Source organism: Pholcus phalangioides, unplaced genomic scaffold (assembly GCF_987345545.1).
Source record: "Pholcus phalangioides strain wild (caught in Gottingen) unplaced genomic scaffold, Ppha-v1.0 ptg000018l_1, whole genome shotgun sequence".
NCBI lineage: Eukaryota > Metazoa > Arthropoda > Arachnida > Araneae > Pholcidae > Pholcus > Pholcus phalangioides.
The window spans coordinates 9,912,344-9,926,746 of record NW_028301611.1 but is presented as its reverse complement, the minus strand read 5'-3'; the positions used below and the strand labels follow the sequence as shown (position 1 = coordinate 9,926,746).

General features: G+C 33.1%; 1 protein-coding gene across 1 annotated transcript in view; it reads left to right on the top strand.

Annotated features, from left to right (window-relative positions):
• Positions 1 to 8,411, top strand: part of LOC149071697 (SHC-transforming protein 1-like) — a 29,204-nt gene extending 20,793 nt beyond the window's left edge. Inside the window, exons 10-12 of the mRNA XM_089247811.1 lie at positions 606 to 668; positions 4,577 to 4,941; positions 6,607 to 8,411. Of these exons, the coding sequence (XP_089103937.1) occupies positions 606 to 668; positions 4,577 to 4,941; positions 6,607 to 6,744 (566 nt within the window). The 3' untranslated portion in view covers positions 6,745 to 8,411. The remainder of the gene's footprint in view (positions 1 to 605; positions 669 to 4,576; positions 4,942 to 6,606) is intronic.
• The last annotated feature ends 5,992 nt before the right edge of the window (positions 8,412 to 14,403 follow it).

The window sequence follows — 14,403 nt, the reverse complement described above, 5'->3', positions numbered from 1 at the left end:
TAAGTACATTACCTTTACTTTCTAAACAACCATCTGTATCATAATCATTTTATATTTTAGCTGGTGCATCTGCAATGCTCATTTTTTATTAAATTTAAAAAGAATTATTTTCAACAAACTCTTCATTATATATTCTCAAAAAAGTGTCAATTGTCTTAGTTCAACTTTATAATTATTTTTGCAGAGTGTAGATGTAAATTAATAATTTTCACGGTTGTTTAACTTCATTGAATGCTTTTGCTTTTATATTAAATTTTTAAGTTATGTAAAAATGTAATGAAAATTATTGCAGATTAAATCATATACTAAATAGATGCGTGTTATAGCAATCACACATTTTACATGTAAATTGTCGATACAATTATAATTCATCAAAAGGTTTTTTGCACCTTTCTTCCTGTTAATTTTATTTTATGTCTCTTATTATGTTTGTAGTTTGTTCTATTTGTATTTTTTTGGAAGATAAAGAAATATATTCTACAGTAATTTTATTCAGTAATTAACAACTGCTTGAATACAGTAATTTTTTATTTTGACTGCTTAAATGTTGATTTTTATTTTTACAAGCTCATTGTGTTTTTGATTGGGCTTTCTGTCTTTCACAGACTATGTTAATAGTGCAGTTTGTCCCAGTGAACAGTCAACATCAGAAACATCTTTCCATTTACGTAAGATTATAGTTTTCTTTTCAAGTATGATCAGACTTATTATCTCAATCTTATTTTCTACGCATTAAAACTCATTTAATATCCTGGTAATGATTTTCAAGATCTATCATTACCATGTTTTACTGTTTGTGCTCTAGGATTATACACTAAAAAAAATTGGAATTTCTTAACTCATGTAGTTCATTCCCATAAAATGTATTGCATTTTTCAAATAAGGATATAAATGAATGCTATTAGCATATTCTTAATTAAAACAATACAACAACACAACAATTTAATTAGAGTGGATTTACAACAAGGAATCAACTCTGTCTAGATAAAAAAAAGTATTTACATAACCGTATTTTGTATTGAAAGGACACTGAAAGATGTACTTACTAAAATAACCAAATATTACAAAAAGAATTTGGCATAATAGTTTTTTTTAGAAAATGTATTTGCCATTTATATTAAAATATACACTGGACCATACAGGGTTAATGCGGACAATATACCAATGCATATCACCCGTAGCTTCATCCTAGGACCGTTACCTGATGGTAACAAGTATATGCTTGTGCTGATGGACTGTTTCACCAAGTAGCTAGAAGCATTTCCCATTCCAAATGAGAGGCTGAGATGCTGGCACAAGTGTTGGTGCAAAATTGGGAGCCACGATACTGAGTCCCCATGCTGATCTATTCCGATCAGTGAAGAAACTTTACGTCAGCTGTGTTCCTTAGGATGTGCAAACTTCTGGGAATGTAAAAGACACGTTATACTGCGCTTCATCCGGAATCCAATGGGATGGTGGAGAGATTCAACAGAACCATTCTGAATCATATCTCGCTGTTCGTGTCAAAGTAACAATATTACTGAGACTCGAATTTACTGCTGCTCTTGCTAGCCTACAGAAGTGCTGTCAACGAGAGCACTGGGTTTCACAGTCACAGATGCTCATGAGACGGAATCTTCGGTCTGTCAAGTGACCTGCTGTTTGAATGACCACCAGATGCTCCTCTTCGTATGAAAGAATACGTAGAGAAATTTCAGGAGCACCTCAAAGATGTGCATCGCATTGCTAGGGATGGGATCAACCTCAACTCAGAGAAGATGCGAGTTTGCTACGATGCAAACGTCTCATGACTTCAAAGAGAGAGACCTCGTATGGCCTTGGAATCTGAAACACCGGAAAGGAGGGTGTACGAAGTGCCGGAAAGGAGGGTGTTCAAAATGATGGAAAGGAGGGTGTTCAAAATGATGGAAAGGAGGGTGTTCAAAATGATGGAAAGGAGGATGTCCGAAAGTACAGACTTCATGGGAAGGACGCTATTGTGTCAGAAAAAGACTGAATTACGTTGTGATGTGAATTCTCAAAAGACACTGAAGTTCAGGGTGGTCTATGTCATGAGACTTACACATTATCACAAGGAGTACGGAGGACTCACCAATTTCAGGACTGCATTGCCTGGGACATGCAACTGTCGAGGAGGGGGGCAATGTTATGAAGAGGCTGTGAATGCATGCAAGGTATGTGTGGCATGCGATCGTTAGAAGAGAAGAACAAGATTCTAAAAGAACTTGGACGGTAGAATTCGAAGAGGAAAGGGGTATGTTTGGAAGGCTGCTCTAGTTTTAGCAGTACTTTTAGTTTATGTGAGTAAAGCTGTTTATTTGTTCTCAAACCCTTATTCCTGTGAGTGTCTACCCATCCTCAAGTCCTCGGTGAAGGACCCTGGAGAGATCCATGCCCTTCCTTCACAGAGGACTTGAGGATGGGTAGACACTCACAGGAACAAGGGTTTGAGAACAAATATATATATGCAAGTACAAAATCAAGACTTTCTGTGAAATGTGACACTTCTTGAATTCCTTAAGATTATTCATTATTCAGTCATCTCTCCTCAGACTACAACGATACAATTATTCAATCATTACACTTCACTCATAGAATTTGACAGCAGATGTCAGCATTACACATAACAAGCATTACACGGAAGCAGATTTTACGTTATGTTCACAGCACATATATGCACAGCTAGACAATAATTGGACACTGCTTCTCTACTACCCTTTTTAAATATTGGAACCATATTATAGCAAGCTTTAAATCTCTTGGTACAATACTCTCAGCAACACTACTCTCATAAATCTGTGCGACTGGCCCCAACACAATTCATTGGCACATTCCCTAAAGACCTTCCACTTTCGTATTCTCTGAATGCCTTTCTCTTTTCAAGATAAAGATTACTCAGATTATCTGTGAACCAGAGGGAGTGCAATGAACAAACCCACTTTTTACGAACAAAGGGTATGACATCATGCAAAACAGGAGAGTTTTGTTCTGAATTCTTCCCACTGACTTACCACACCCACAGATACCAATGAGTCTGAAAATTACCCTAACCTTTCCTTCAAATGTTTGAAGTTGATTTTTCAAAAATTAAAGACTTGTTTTTTTATTGTTCTGTTTATCTGCAAAGAAGCTACAAAAAAATCATTAACATGATGATCACTAGAAGAAAAGTTATCTCCAACTGAAACATGTTCAACAAAATCCTCGCAACTAGTGAGAATCAAATCCAAAATAGAAGTTCCCCTAGTAGCTTCTGATACCTGCTGATACATTAATTATCGAGCACCAACTTAAGAAAATCTCTCATATATTGATCCCTAGTCGATAGGTTCTCCCAATCAATCCCTGTATAATTAAAATCTCCTAATATTACTACCCTCTTATGTTTCCACATGTACAAAATTTCTTCATGAATCTTGGAGATGCAGTTTGGATACTGATTCGGGGTGGTTATAGCAAACTCCTACAATAAGCTTATGATGCTTTTTGTTTTTAAGTTCAACCCATATAGTTTCTATCACTTCTCTGTACTTACTTTCTAACCTTCATACATTATTTTACATAAATCAGCAATGCATACTGTGACTAATTCGAAGCTATTTCATAGCACATGACATTAAAGATGCATGAATTTTGCATAAAAATCTTATGATTTATGATCACTATTTTAAGTTTTGTCAAGTTCTAGATACAAATGCATCAGGCTTTGGCAAAAAAAGTGACAATTAAATGACATGAAGAAAAATGTGTAGTACTGTGCTGTAATCCTTGTATCCATGGGCATGCATTCTTTAAGAGATCTGGTTCATCTTCCAATACTATCGGGTATCTTTTATTTTTTTGTCTAGGGCAGTATTTTCAATTGGTGCTTATCCGATAATCCTTGGTCAAATGCACGGAAACCAATGACTTCCCAAGCCATATTTCAACTCTAATTTCTGCTTTGTTCTTTTCTGAAACGCATTTAGTGCAGCCATTAGCAACTACTCGTAAAACCATGAGGGTTTGCTGACCACCACTACTGATGTAGAGAAGAACCTACACTTATTTTAATGATCACAGAGTTTTTGTAGAAGAAAACTACTTCAGAGAAAGTATTGAGGGCTATTTTTTATGATATGTATCATCTTCCCTTCATTTTCATGGCTGAAAATGACTGTTGTAGGGAAATTCTTTTTCAGAGGCATTCCAAAAGAAAATGTGGTCGTTCTTCAGAGGTGACAGTTATGGGAGGTTTCACTGCAATAGGTTATTTTCTTGAACCTTATTTGTGATCATTTGATGCATCTGTTATTCACAGTCTGGTGACTTACGATTTTAACATGATATGGTGGTTAATAGTTTGATATTGGAAGTTTTAAGTTCTTCCAGTTATAGCAAGATTGTTAACAGCATTGAAAACAAAAAAATTTCATTCAGAGCAAATTTTGAGGGCTATTTTTTTTTATGATATGCACATAATTTTTCCTTCATTTTCAGTACTTTTTGCACTGATCAGTAATTTATCAATTTATTAAATAATGTTAAACTTTGTGAACTGGGAAAATCCATACTAAACTTTGCTCATTTTTAGAACACTTCGAAAATGCATTGAACATAGAAAGCCAGCAGCCACCACCACCTCCCAGGCACAGACTGGGCGATTCTCTGCCACCGAATCCACCTCCTCATGCAACTACGGGAAACAGCTCTTCAACTAATCCGATAGTTGTTACAGCAAAGACAAAGTGGCCAGCTGGTCTGGCTAATCACAGAGTAGTTTTATTGCAAGAGCCTTGGTTCCATGGGCCCATTAGTCGTAAAGAGAGTGAAGGGCTTGTGGTGAAGGATGGGGACTTCTTAGTTCGTGAATCACAGGGTTCCCCTGGACAATATGTGTTGACTGGTATGCAGAATGGAATTCGGAAGCATTTGCTGCTGGTTGATCCTGAAGGAGTGGTAAGCAAAACTATGGCATATAATTTCTTCAAATTGTAATATCAAAATAAAATTCTAGAGCTACTCATGTTTCTTTCATGAAGTAAACTGGGGATAGCAATGTGGGCGTAGTTGGTGTGTGGTGAAGTCGAATCCTGTGATAACGAATGCCAAGATACCGGAGGAATCACTTCATTATAACGAAATTTCATTATAAAGGAATTCCAGGTTACCTAGCATTCTTCCTATGTAAACTTATTTGGGGGATTAGAAAAGTGTTCGTTAAAACAAGATTTTTGCTATAACGGTATTCATTAAAACGGGATTCGACTGTATAGTACAGTTGATTCCCGTTTTAATGAATACCATTATAGCAAAAATCTCATTTTAACGAACACTTTTTAAATACTCTAGATTAGTTTATATAGGAACAATACAAATACCTGGAATTCATTTATAACAAAATTTCGTTATAACAAAATGATTTCTTTGGTCTTTTGCAGTTCGTTCAACGAGATTTGACTGTATAATACCCTTGGTCAGCTGAAGTTGATTTTCTGCTGTTTTTCAACTTTGAGGCATGACTGCGAGCTGGTCTCCTATTTAAAAAGTGTTCACAGAAAGCAGGCAAACCTACAACACTATACTGACATGAAAATTCAAGTATTTCTATCTTTACTTCAAAAATTGAAGGTGAATGGCAGCACCAGCAAGAACATAAAAATAGCCTAATTCTGAAAATATAAATATGTTTGGTGGTATTAACCTTTTTTCCATCCTGCACCCCTAGTGCAATACGACTAAGCTTCTTGCACACCTTTGGATAATGTTTTCTATTCATTTTTTTCTGTAATCAATTACATAATTATCTTGTATTAATTAATTTTTTATAAACTTTTATTTATTATTTCTTTTTTTGGCTACTGTTAATATTTAATTTTGGTTTCTGTTTTTAAAATAAATTCAAAAACTAAACTGAAAAAAAAAGACATTTTTCAAAATTTGAGAAAAGTTTCAATGAATTCACTTCATTCAATTCTTCTTATTTATTCCAGCCAGTATAACAATTTGATCATTTTTGTCTCACCACGGTCATTTTCTGCACATGACGGCTAATTAGACCAGGATCTACAATTTATTGCCGAATTCTGAACGGCAGGCTTGTTTTTGGTGCGCTAACCTCTCGATTGGAAGACTCCCTGTGGTAGCAATTTTTTCTGCTGTCATACCATTGTTTCTGTTGTACCCCTGTCAGGAAAGTTTTCTGACAAGGACGAACTGGGTATCGAACTCGCAACACCTCTAAACATCCTTTGGTACTTTAGGCGAGTATCTTATCGACCTGGGCTACCATGCCCCTGTATAACAATTTACAGGGTGTTCTGTAAGCCCTAACTCAGCCTTTATCTTATCAAGCATTTGTCATAGAGAAATGGTTCCAATTTACAAAATGCTCAAAAAATGTGTTAAAAGAATCACCCTGTTCGTATGAACAGGGTTCAGATTGGTTGGGTTTTAGTACAATTGAAATTGAGAATTTCCAGTTTTTTCTGGCTATTAGATTACTTAGCAAACTACTTTTATGGTTTTTCATATTTGCATTACATGTCATTCAAAAAAAATTAATCCACTTATAAAGGTTTTTTTTTTTTGAAATTTTTTTCTTTCTTTGATTTTGAAAAAAAGGTTCGTACAAAGGACAGAACATTTGAAAGTGTGACACACCTGGTGAGCTTTCATTGCAACAATGGCCTGCCTATAGTATCAGCAGAAAGCACGTTGATACTGAGATACCCAATTTCTAGGAATATGAGTTATCGTTGAGCAGAAGTTGAATGACCATCATCAAAGCATGCAAGTGATAATTGAAGCCTTTGGAAATATTTTCTTTTTTTTTTATCCACATGGTCTTGTGTAAATTTGGCCATTCATTGTAAGTATGTATATCATTTTCACAGTCATGATCGAAACATACTCTTGTACTTGAAGTGAAATGAAAATTTGTACAGCAGACTTTGAATCGGCCTCATCTTATATAAAATATTAATAATTCACTTTTCGATTACATCAGCGATTTTAAGGTGAAAAAAACACAAGGTTTTCTGGCATCGTGAGTGTACATATGAGTTGTTGCTTGAAGTTTTCAAATTTATTTGTTGTTTTTAAAACCTTTTTTTGTATGTAAGGGAAATTTGGTGGTACTTTGTGAGGATTTGATGCGTAATTCCATTTTTATTCCAATTTGCCTTTGATGTACATATAAAAGATTTATAACATGTTTCTAACAATCATTAAAACTACTCTTGGCCCAAATTTTTTCTGAGAGGTTCTAGAATATATACACACAAGGTCAATTTTGTGGGATGTAGTTTAAATTATTGTTGTATACAAAATATTTTATTGTTTTATGTTTTTAATAGAATTAAATAAAAGTTTGTTAATATATATTATCTTCATATTCTGCTATTTATATGTTGCTAGAGATCTTTTTCTCAAAGTTTTGCTTTCTGAAAAAATTTAGCAAAATTAAAAATGTGAAATTTTTCGAGATTTTTTCGTTATATGAGTTAATATATATGTTCTAATTTTTAAAAAGGGAGATGTATATATAGGTTATAAATGTAACAAATTATTAAAAAGTGACATGATTTTGTTCAAAAATTTTAAAACTTTTTTTTCAACAAATGTGTGATATTTTAAAAAATGTATGATGGAATTCTGTTGAAAACACTCTCTATATTATGAAATCGATTTGCTTCATCACAAATTTATTGTATTGAAAATTTCTTTATAGCATACATAAATGAATATCAGGACTCTGCCACCAGACTTATCTCATGGCAGAGTCCATTTAAACAGGAAGATTTTCAAATGTTTTTCCAGTCATTTTTACTGTCTGAAACAAAGAGGGCTATCAAAAACAAATTGTCATAGGCTATATTTGATGGTTATAGGGCAGGGGTGAGAACTCTGGGACAATTCTGCTGCACTGCTTCAAAATGATCTTATGTCATCCTGCTCCAATAGTGTATTTTTCTACGCCAAATAGCCAATTTTGTCTCAGTGTTCCTGGAATTTCAGAAAAGGATTCCAAAAACTTTTGTTCCTGTGTGCCACAAAACGATTCTTTCCCAGAAAAATGTGTTTTATTCTTCCATACTTCAGCACCACTTCCCTTCCTCCCATCTTTTGCAGTCACACCACACTATCTCGTGACCTTGAAACTGTGTTGGAAAGTAGTTTGGCTAGTGCAAAGTACAGTACTGTATTGGGAAATAAACTTGTGGTGTAAACATGTGTGCTCTTTACGCTTTGCAAACACTACAAAAAACAATTTTTTTTCTTTGAAAGAAAATTTTCAATCCAAAAATATTTAATTTTTATTTATCCTTCGCAACTTGAAAGACACTTTTTTTAGAACAAGCATGTCAAACCAACAATAAATAATCCTATCACAAAAATTAGAAACTTTGCCTGGTTTTAATTTATACAAAAATTGCCACGTTTTCAAAACAAATAATTTCAATTGGTCGAATGGTTGACGCGTTTCGGCTCTTCAATGGAGTGCCGTCATCAGGACCTCATGGTCAGAATTCACACGAATGAGTCGTGGAGGGGTGATGTTTACGTCTGGTGGTCCGAAGAGTTTGCCTTTGTATTTGCTGCGTCCGAGTGGTCTTTTTATGCGAATCGGGGAGCCATTGGGGAGCACGCTTTTCAACAGATGGCTCCCCAATTCGCATCCAAAGACCACTTGGATGCAGCAAATACAAAGGCAAACTCTTCGGACGACCAGGCGTAAACATCACCCCTCCACAACTCATTCATGTGAATTCTGACCACGAGGTCCTGATGACGGCTCTCCGTTGATGAAAGAACAACGTAAGCAAATTTTTTAATTTTGTCACACAAATATTTATAAACTTTACATAAATCATTGTTCATAATAAATTTCAAATCAAATTCACAAAATGAAGCTTAACATGGCCGAGAGTAGTATAATAATATTTTGTTTATTAAGTTTACTAGAAATTTATAATTTTCAGTTTTTCATTTTAATTATACTATGTGATGCTAATTATAATCTTCTGGCAACATGCATATTGTTCATTCATGTTAATTTAAATTAATTCATGTACACAGCATATGTGTTATGTAATGTGATATATGTATATGACACATATATATCTTCTTATGGCATAAAAAGAATTGTGTGTCCATTCCTTTATCCATTCCTCAATTTCTTTTGGGAAATATTTATAAAAAAACATATCTGAAATGAAAAAAAAGTAGTTTAGATAATTTGTATTAAATGAAAAAACTCTGATATGAAGGTTTCATGTGAATACTAAATTCATCATCTAATGATTATTTCTTTAATCATTTTAATAGAAAGAAAATGTCAGTAAAATGATAAAATTTGAAAAGAATTTTACTCCAATCCCTTTTCATTCGGAACAGTCATATCTCAATTAAAGGACATGACAGGTTTTTTTACAGAACAATTTTATTCAAAGAAACAGACATTTTGAGATGATATGCAAGAGGTTTATAAAGATGTGTATTTGTCTCCAATCTGTTTTGCTGTTTCTTTGGATTAAAACCAAGAAAAGTTTCTTCATTATTCTTTTGTTTTTTGTAGAAGTGCACTGATCCTTGGAAAACAGATTTTCTTGTGTTCCCTATCTTCTCAAGTTTCAGGATCACAACTAGTACCATGAAAAAATCAGTTGTCCAGAAACGATAATATCAAAAAACATAGTTCTCTGTTGTTTAGGAACTTTTCCCAACTTCAAAATCTGGTTTTTGTAATTAGTTTTTTTTACATTCATCTGAGTATTTGATTTCTTCACTTCAATTAATGGGAAAGGGCTCACTTTCAACTAACAAAAGGTGGCTGAGGTGTAATATAGGGACATATACAAGCCACAGATAAAACAGATGTATGAGACTCAGAAACATGCTAAAATATCATTTTTGGTGGTGTGTTAAGCAGATGGGGGACAATTGTGAAAGACGAGACCTCTTGGTTTGATGAGCGTGATAACTACACACAATCCTAGTCTATTACCATTTCTCCAGCATGCCCAACCCCTTGGGGTAATGTGCTTATCTCCCCCCCCCCCTCCAATGGAACAGAGCCTGGGCCATGCCTGGCTCTAGAGTCTATGACCATTGTGAAATTTATTACTCACATTCAGTGAAATTTACTACCAAGGGTGTGAGAAATGGAGGAATTTATTAATTAATTGGAGAACGCTGGGAAAAAAGGGTTAAAGGCCCAGGTTCTGGTATCTATGATTGAATGCATATTTTGAAATTTTGTATCATGTGCAGCTATGGGGTGGGGATTTTTAATAAAGGGGGCTCACATTCGCACATCAACGTTGGGGGAAACCAAATTTAGCTATTTGGTATTAGGTGTATACAGAAATAAATTTTCACCTGATTTATAAAACAAACATGATACAGTGCCAAAGTAAAACATAAAAATTATGAAATCGTTGAGTTATTTTATTTTTGCAATGCCGATTTTGAAACTACATGACAAGGAAATATGTCTATTTATTTTTCCATTTTGAACAGTGGCAACAAGATAATTTAAATTCCATTTTGAAGTTGGTTGTTTATCAAATTATTTTTATGCAGCTTTTTTTTTTGTAATATACATATTAATTATTTGTTGGTGAAATTGAACAAGTTTTACGAGTTTTAATCAGTTTCTGCTCAATTGTTACTTATAGCAAGAAGTAATTTATTTATTTTCATCTTAATTTTTTTTTACATGAAAATATTTTGATAAGCATATTGAGTAAATGAAGTTTTTATTTTGTTATTGCAAAATTATTTGTTATTCATGATTAAATATTAGAAAGGGTGTCGTGCATTGTGTAAATAGCTCGTTCCTTCTGATGTTTGGGTCCTTTGATGAGTAAATTTGCTTTAATCCTCTTATTTAAATTATTGAAATTTGCTCTCCAGATTTAGCCTTCATACAATGCTGCTCATCTTCATAAGTAATTTATGGTCATTTATGTTTTAGAAGATTATGATCGCGAATTAGCTCTTGTTATAACTGTATTCATTGAATATATTTACAGCAATTATTAAGTACATCTTTGTAGAAACCACCTTTACGATAGTTGTACATGTATTTATTGTTATCTGTTGATTTTTTTTTTTATGTAAATGATATTGTTAAATCTCAGTAATGTGTTATTTTTTTCAGATTTATTGTACCGTACTGGTGCCATACTATATAAGTACTTATTTCTGATCTTTTTTGATTACATTAGTGATTTTTTATTTTTTTCAAATACAGTGACCTTTCTTTGTGTTACTTAATCTATTTTGTTATTTCATTTTATTTCATTGTGGAATGTGACTACTAATGTGCTTCAGTATTTACATTTTTAAATATTATGCATGTATGTATTTCTACAGAGCATGAATGGTGGCTGTGCAATTCAAATATAACATTAAGTTAATATTTTTACCTTTAGTGCTTCAAAGACCTGTAAGATCATTCATTACGTGTGACCAGGTAATGAATGACAAATTTAGTTTTAGTAACTATATTCCAATGCATTAGCCGGAATGCTAGGAAACAGCAGGGGAAACCTGTATGCCGGGAGCATTCATATTTTCTGGCATGCCTGAATATTTGAGTCAGATTCAGAATTTCTTAATTATTTGGATGCTAAAAAACAATTGAGTTTTCTGATTTGGGGCTTGTCTGTTGTCTGCATTTGGGGGTGTGTCCGGTCCTTCAATGTTCAATGTCTGCATTTATAGGACCCTTTATATGTTATGAATTACATTTGGCTGTTTCAAACTTTGTTTGCTTTCGCTGAAATCTTTATTTATTAATCCTTTAACCCACATTGGCGAGATATCTTGCCTCCTTAAAAGCCTCTTATTTTAGCATTCACAACTCCAGATATTTTATAAAGGTGATTTCTCAGTGGAACACTTCTCCCTATACTCACTTAGTTTCATTTGCTGGAAATAGGAAAAAAAGCTTATTTCATTTTAAAAAAGATATAGTTTTTAAGGGGGGGTTTAGTGATTTTTTTTTCCGTTAAGCTGCTTAAAGGAGCAAAATTATTGGCTATCAAGTTATTTGTCGAGGTTGATTAAATAGAAATGTAAGAAGAATTGCAAATTATTTATGCATATAGATGGCGGCACAAAAAATTCCCACAAAAAGAAAACCACTATGTACACTCTCAGACTGTTAGAAACACACACTTACACTTCTGGCACAACACAATTGGTTTTAAATTTCACATCGCAATAGACAGAAGTTGTGCTCAGTTTGAATGAAAGAAATTATTTATGCATTCCTCTGTAATATATGTAAAATTTGAATAATCAGAGTTAAAAAATAATTGTACTGAAAACATGATTTTACAATACAGAAGCATGAGCATAATTCTGAAATCTGTGAACATGCAAAAAAGAGAAAAATGTAGTGCCCATATTAGGTTAACAATAATTAAATTAGAGCTCAATTTATTACCTCAATTTTCATTATCGTTACAAAATTCCTGACAACACATTTGCTGTACAGGGAAAAACTGATATTTTATTCTAATACATTCAATAGAAATTGATATCAGTCCGTTGAACATGTTCAGTGATCTTTATTACACCACACGTTTTTCTCAGCATGCAAGAAATGAATCAGACTCAAACATTCAAAAAGCTGGTTTCCCCAATTTTTACGGCATGCCAGATAATGCTGGGAAAATTGGTTGGCACAATCAACACTCATTATGATAACGAACCCCCCCCCCCCCATCATCCCATCAAAAATGGACATTGTATTGGAAGGTCGTTATATCGAAAGGAAAACATACATTTATTATATGAAAACATTTGGGACTTATCCTACCGGTGGTTGTAATGGAATGGTCACTGTAACGAGCGTCGACTGTAAATAGGCTTGCAGTAGAGTTGGGATATTTTCCTTTCTCCCTGCTCAGTTCCATGAGTAACATTCCTAGCTTTTGTCAGGAAAAATTAAGTTATATCAGTTTAGACTTCTATAGATATGATGATAGCAAACAAAATGTGATTTTCACCTCTAGTAAGGTAGTTTGATATTTTTGACAAAAGCACGCCTGAACCAAGCAATAAGAATGTTAGTGAGAAGTCTTTGTCAAATTAATGAAATGTGATTTCTATTTTTTTGCTAAAGAAATTAATTCTGATAAAATTTAAAAAAAATTAATGTGTGTCAATTTTACTAATACTTATTATGATGTTCTAAAACACATCTTTTTTGTTTGTGCATAGGCCTATTTTGCAAATGATGATGTTTTCAACTTGTACCATTTATCTTGTTTTTTGTGCAGTTGTTTATAGTACCAGTTGAATCTAATCAAATATGAACTCATTTTATATTTGAACTCAAATGGGGGAGTGGAGTATCAATAATATATAAAGACTTTTCAGACCTTTTTTCCCCAGTATGGCATAAAAGGCATAATATACATATAAAAAATAATATGTTTCTGAAATCATATTGCTGTTTTTTTACCAGTTAAAGCTGTATCCTCTGATTCTGTGAAATACTAACCACTTGAAAACTGTTTTGGAAACTGCTATTTTTTTTCAAATGCACTTGAATAAAACCTACTTTTGAGAAAAATGTGTGCATATATTCTATGAATTTTAAGCTCCCTTATGCTGCCATTCATGTTCACCATGTGTGCCTGAGATTAGGCGTCTGATAGTAATACGAGTAGATTATGATTTAGTATTCTATAATAAGTCATGAATTTTAACACTTGATGAAATGCAACTTTTCTCATGCAAATTGTGTGTGTGTGTCATTTGATTGACATTAAATTTCTAAAAGTAACGTGAATTTGTCAGTAATTAGAGAAAAAACTTTTTTATAAAGAAATCTTTATAAACACTTGTTTACTTTTGTTCATTCAAATCCTCTTCATTTAGCTGCTATTTACAAGAAAGAAATTGATAGCCAATTTTATTTATGTATTTTTATATTTATAACAGCATTTATCAATGTTTTGTTAAGAAAGCATATTTCCTTGTTATTATGAACTTTGTTGAACACGATGCTATGCTCGTCATAATATCTTATAAAAATAGTTTGTTTTTCTGAAGCGAAATAAGAGTTTTCATATGACATTGAATGTGTATTGCCATAAATTCATAGTTTCATGACATTTCTATTTCTCTGTACATAACTTGTAAATTTTTCACAAGTTGTAGTACAATGTATATTGTATACAAAACACATTGAACAGTTGCAATATAGTGTATTGCAACTGTTTTAACACTTTGCTATTTGTTTTTTTCAGTGAAAGTGATTTTTATTATAAATTTTACATTCATATTACTTTTCAAAAACTACACCTATGTTCGATTCCATGTCAAATTATTTTGTGGTATTAACTAAGTGTCTCTCGTATTACTTTTTCTTCCAAAAGGATGAAAAATTACTTCCAG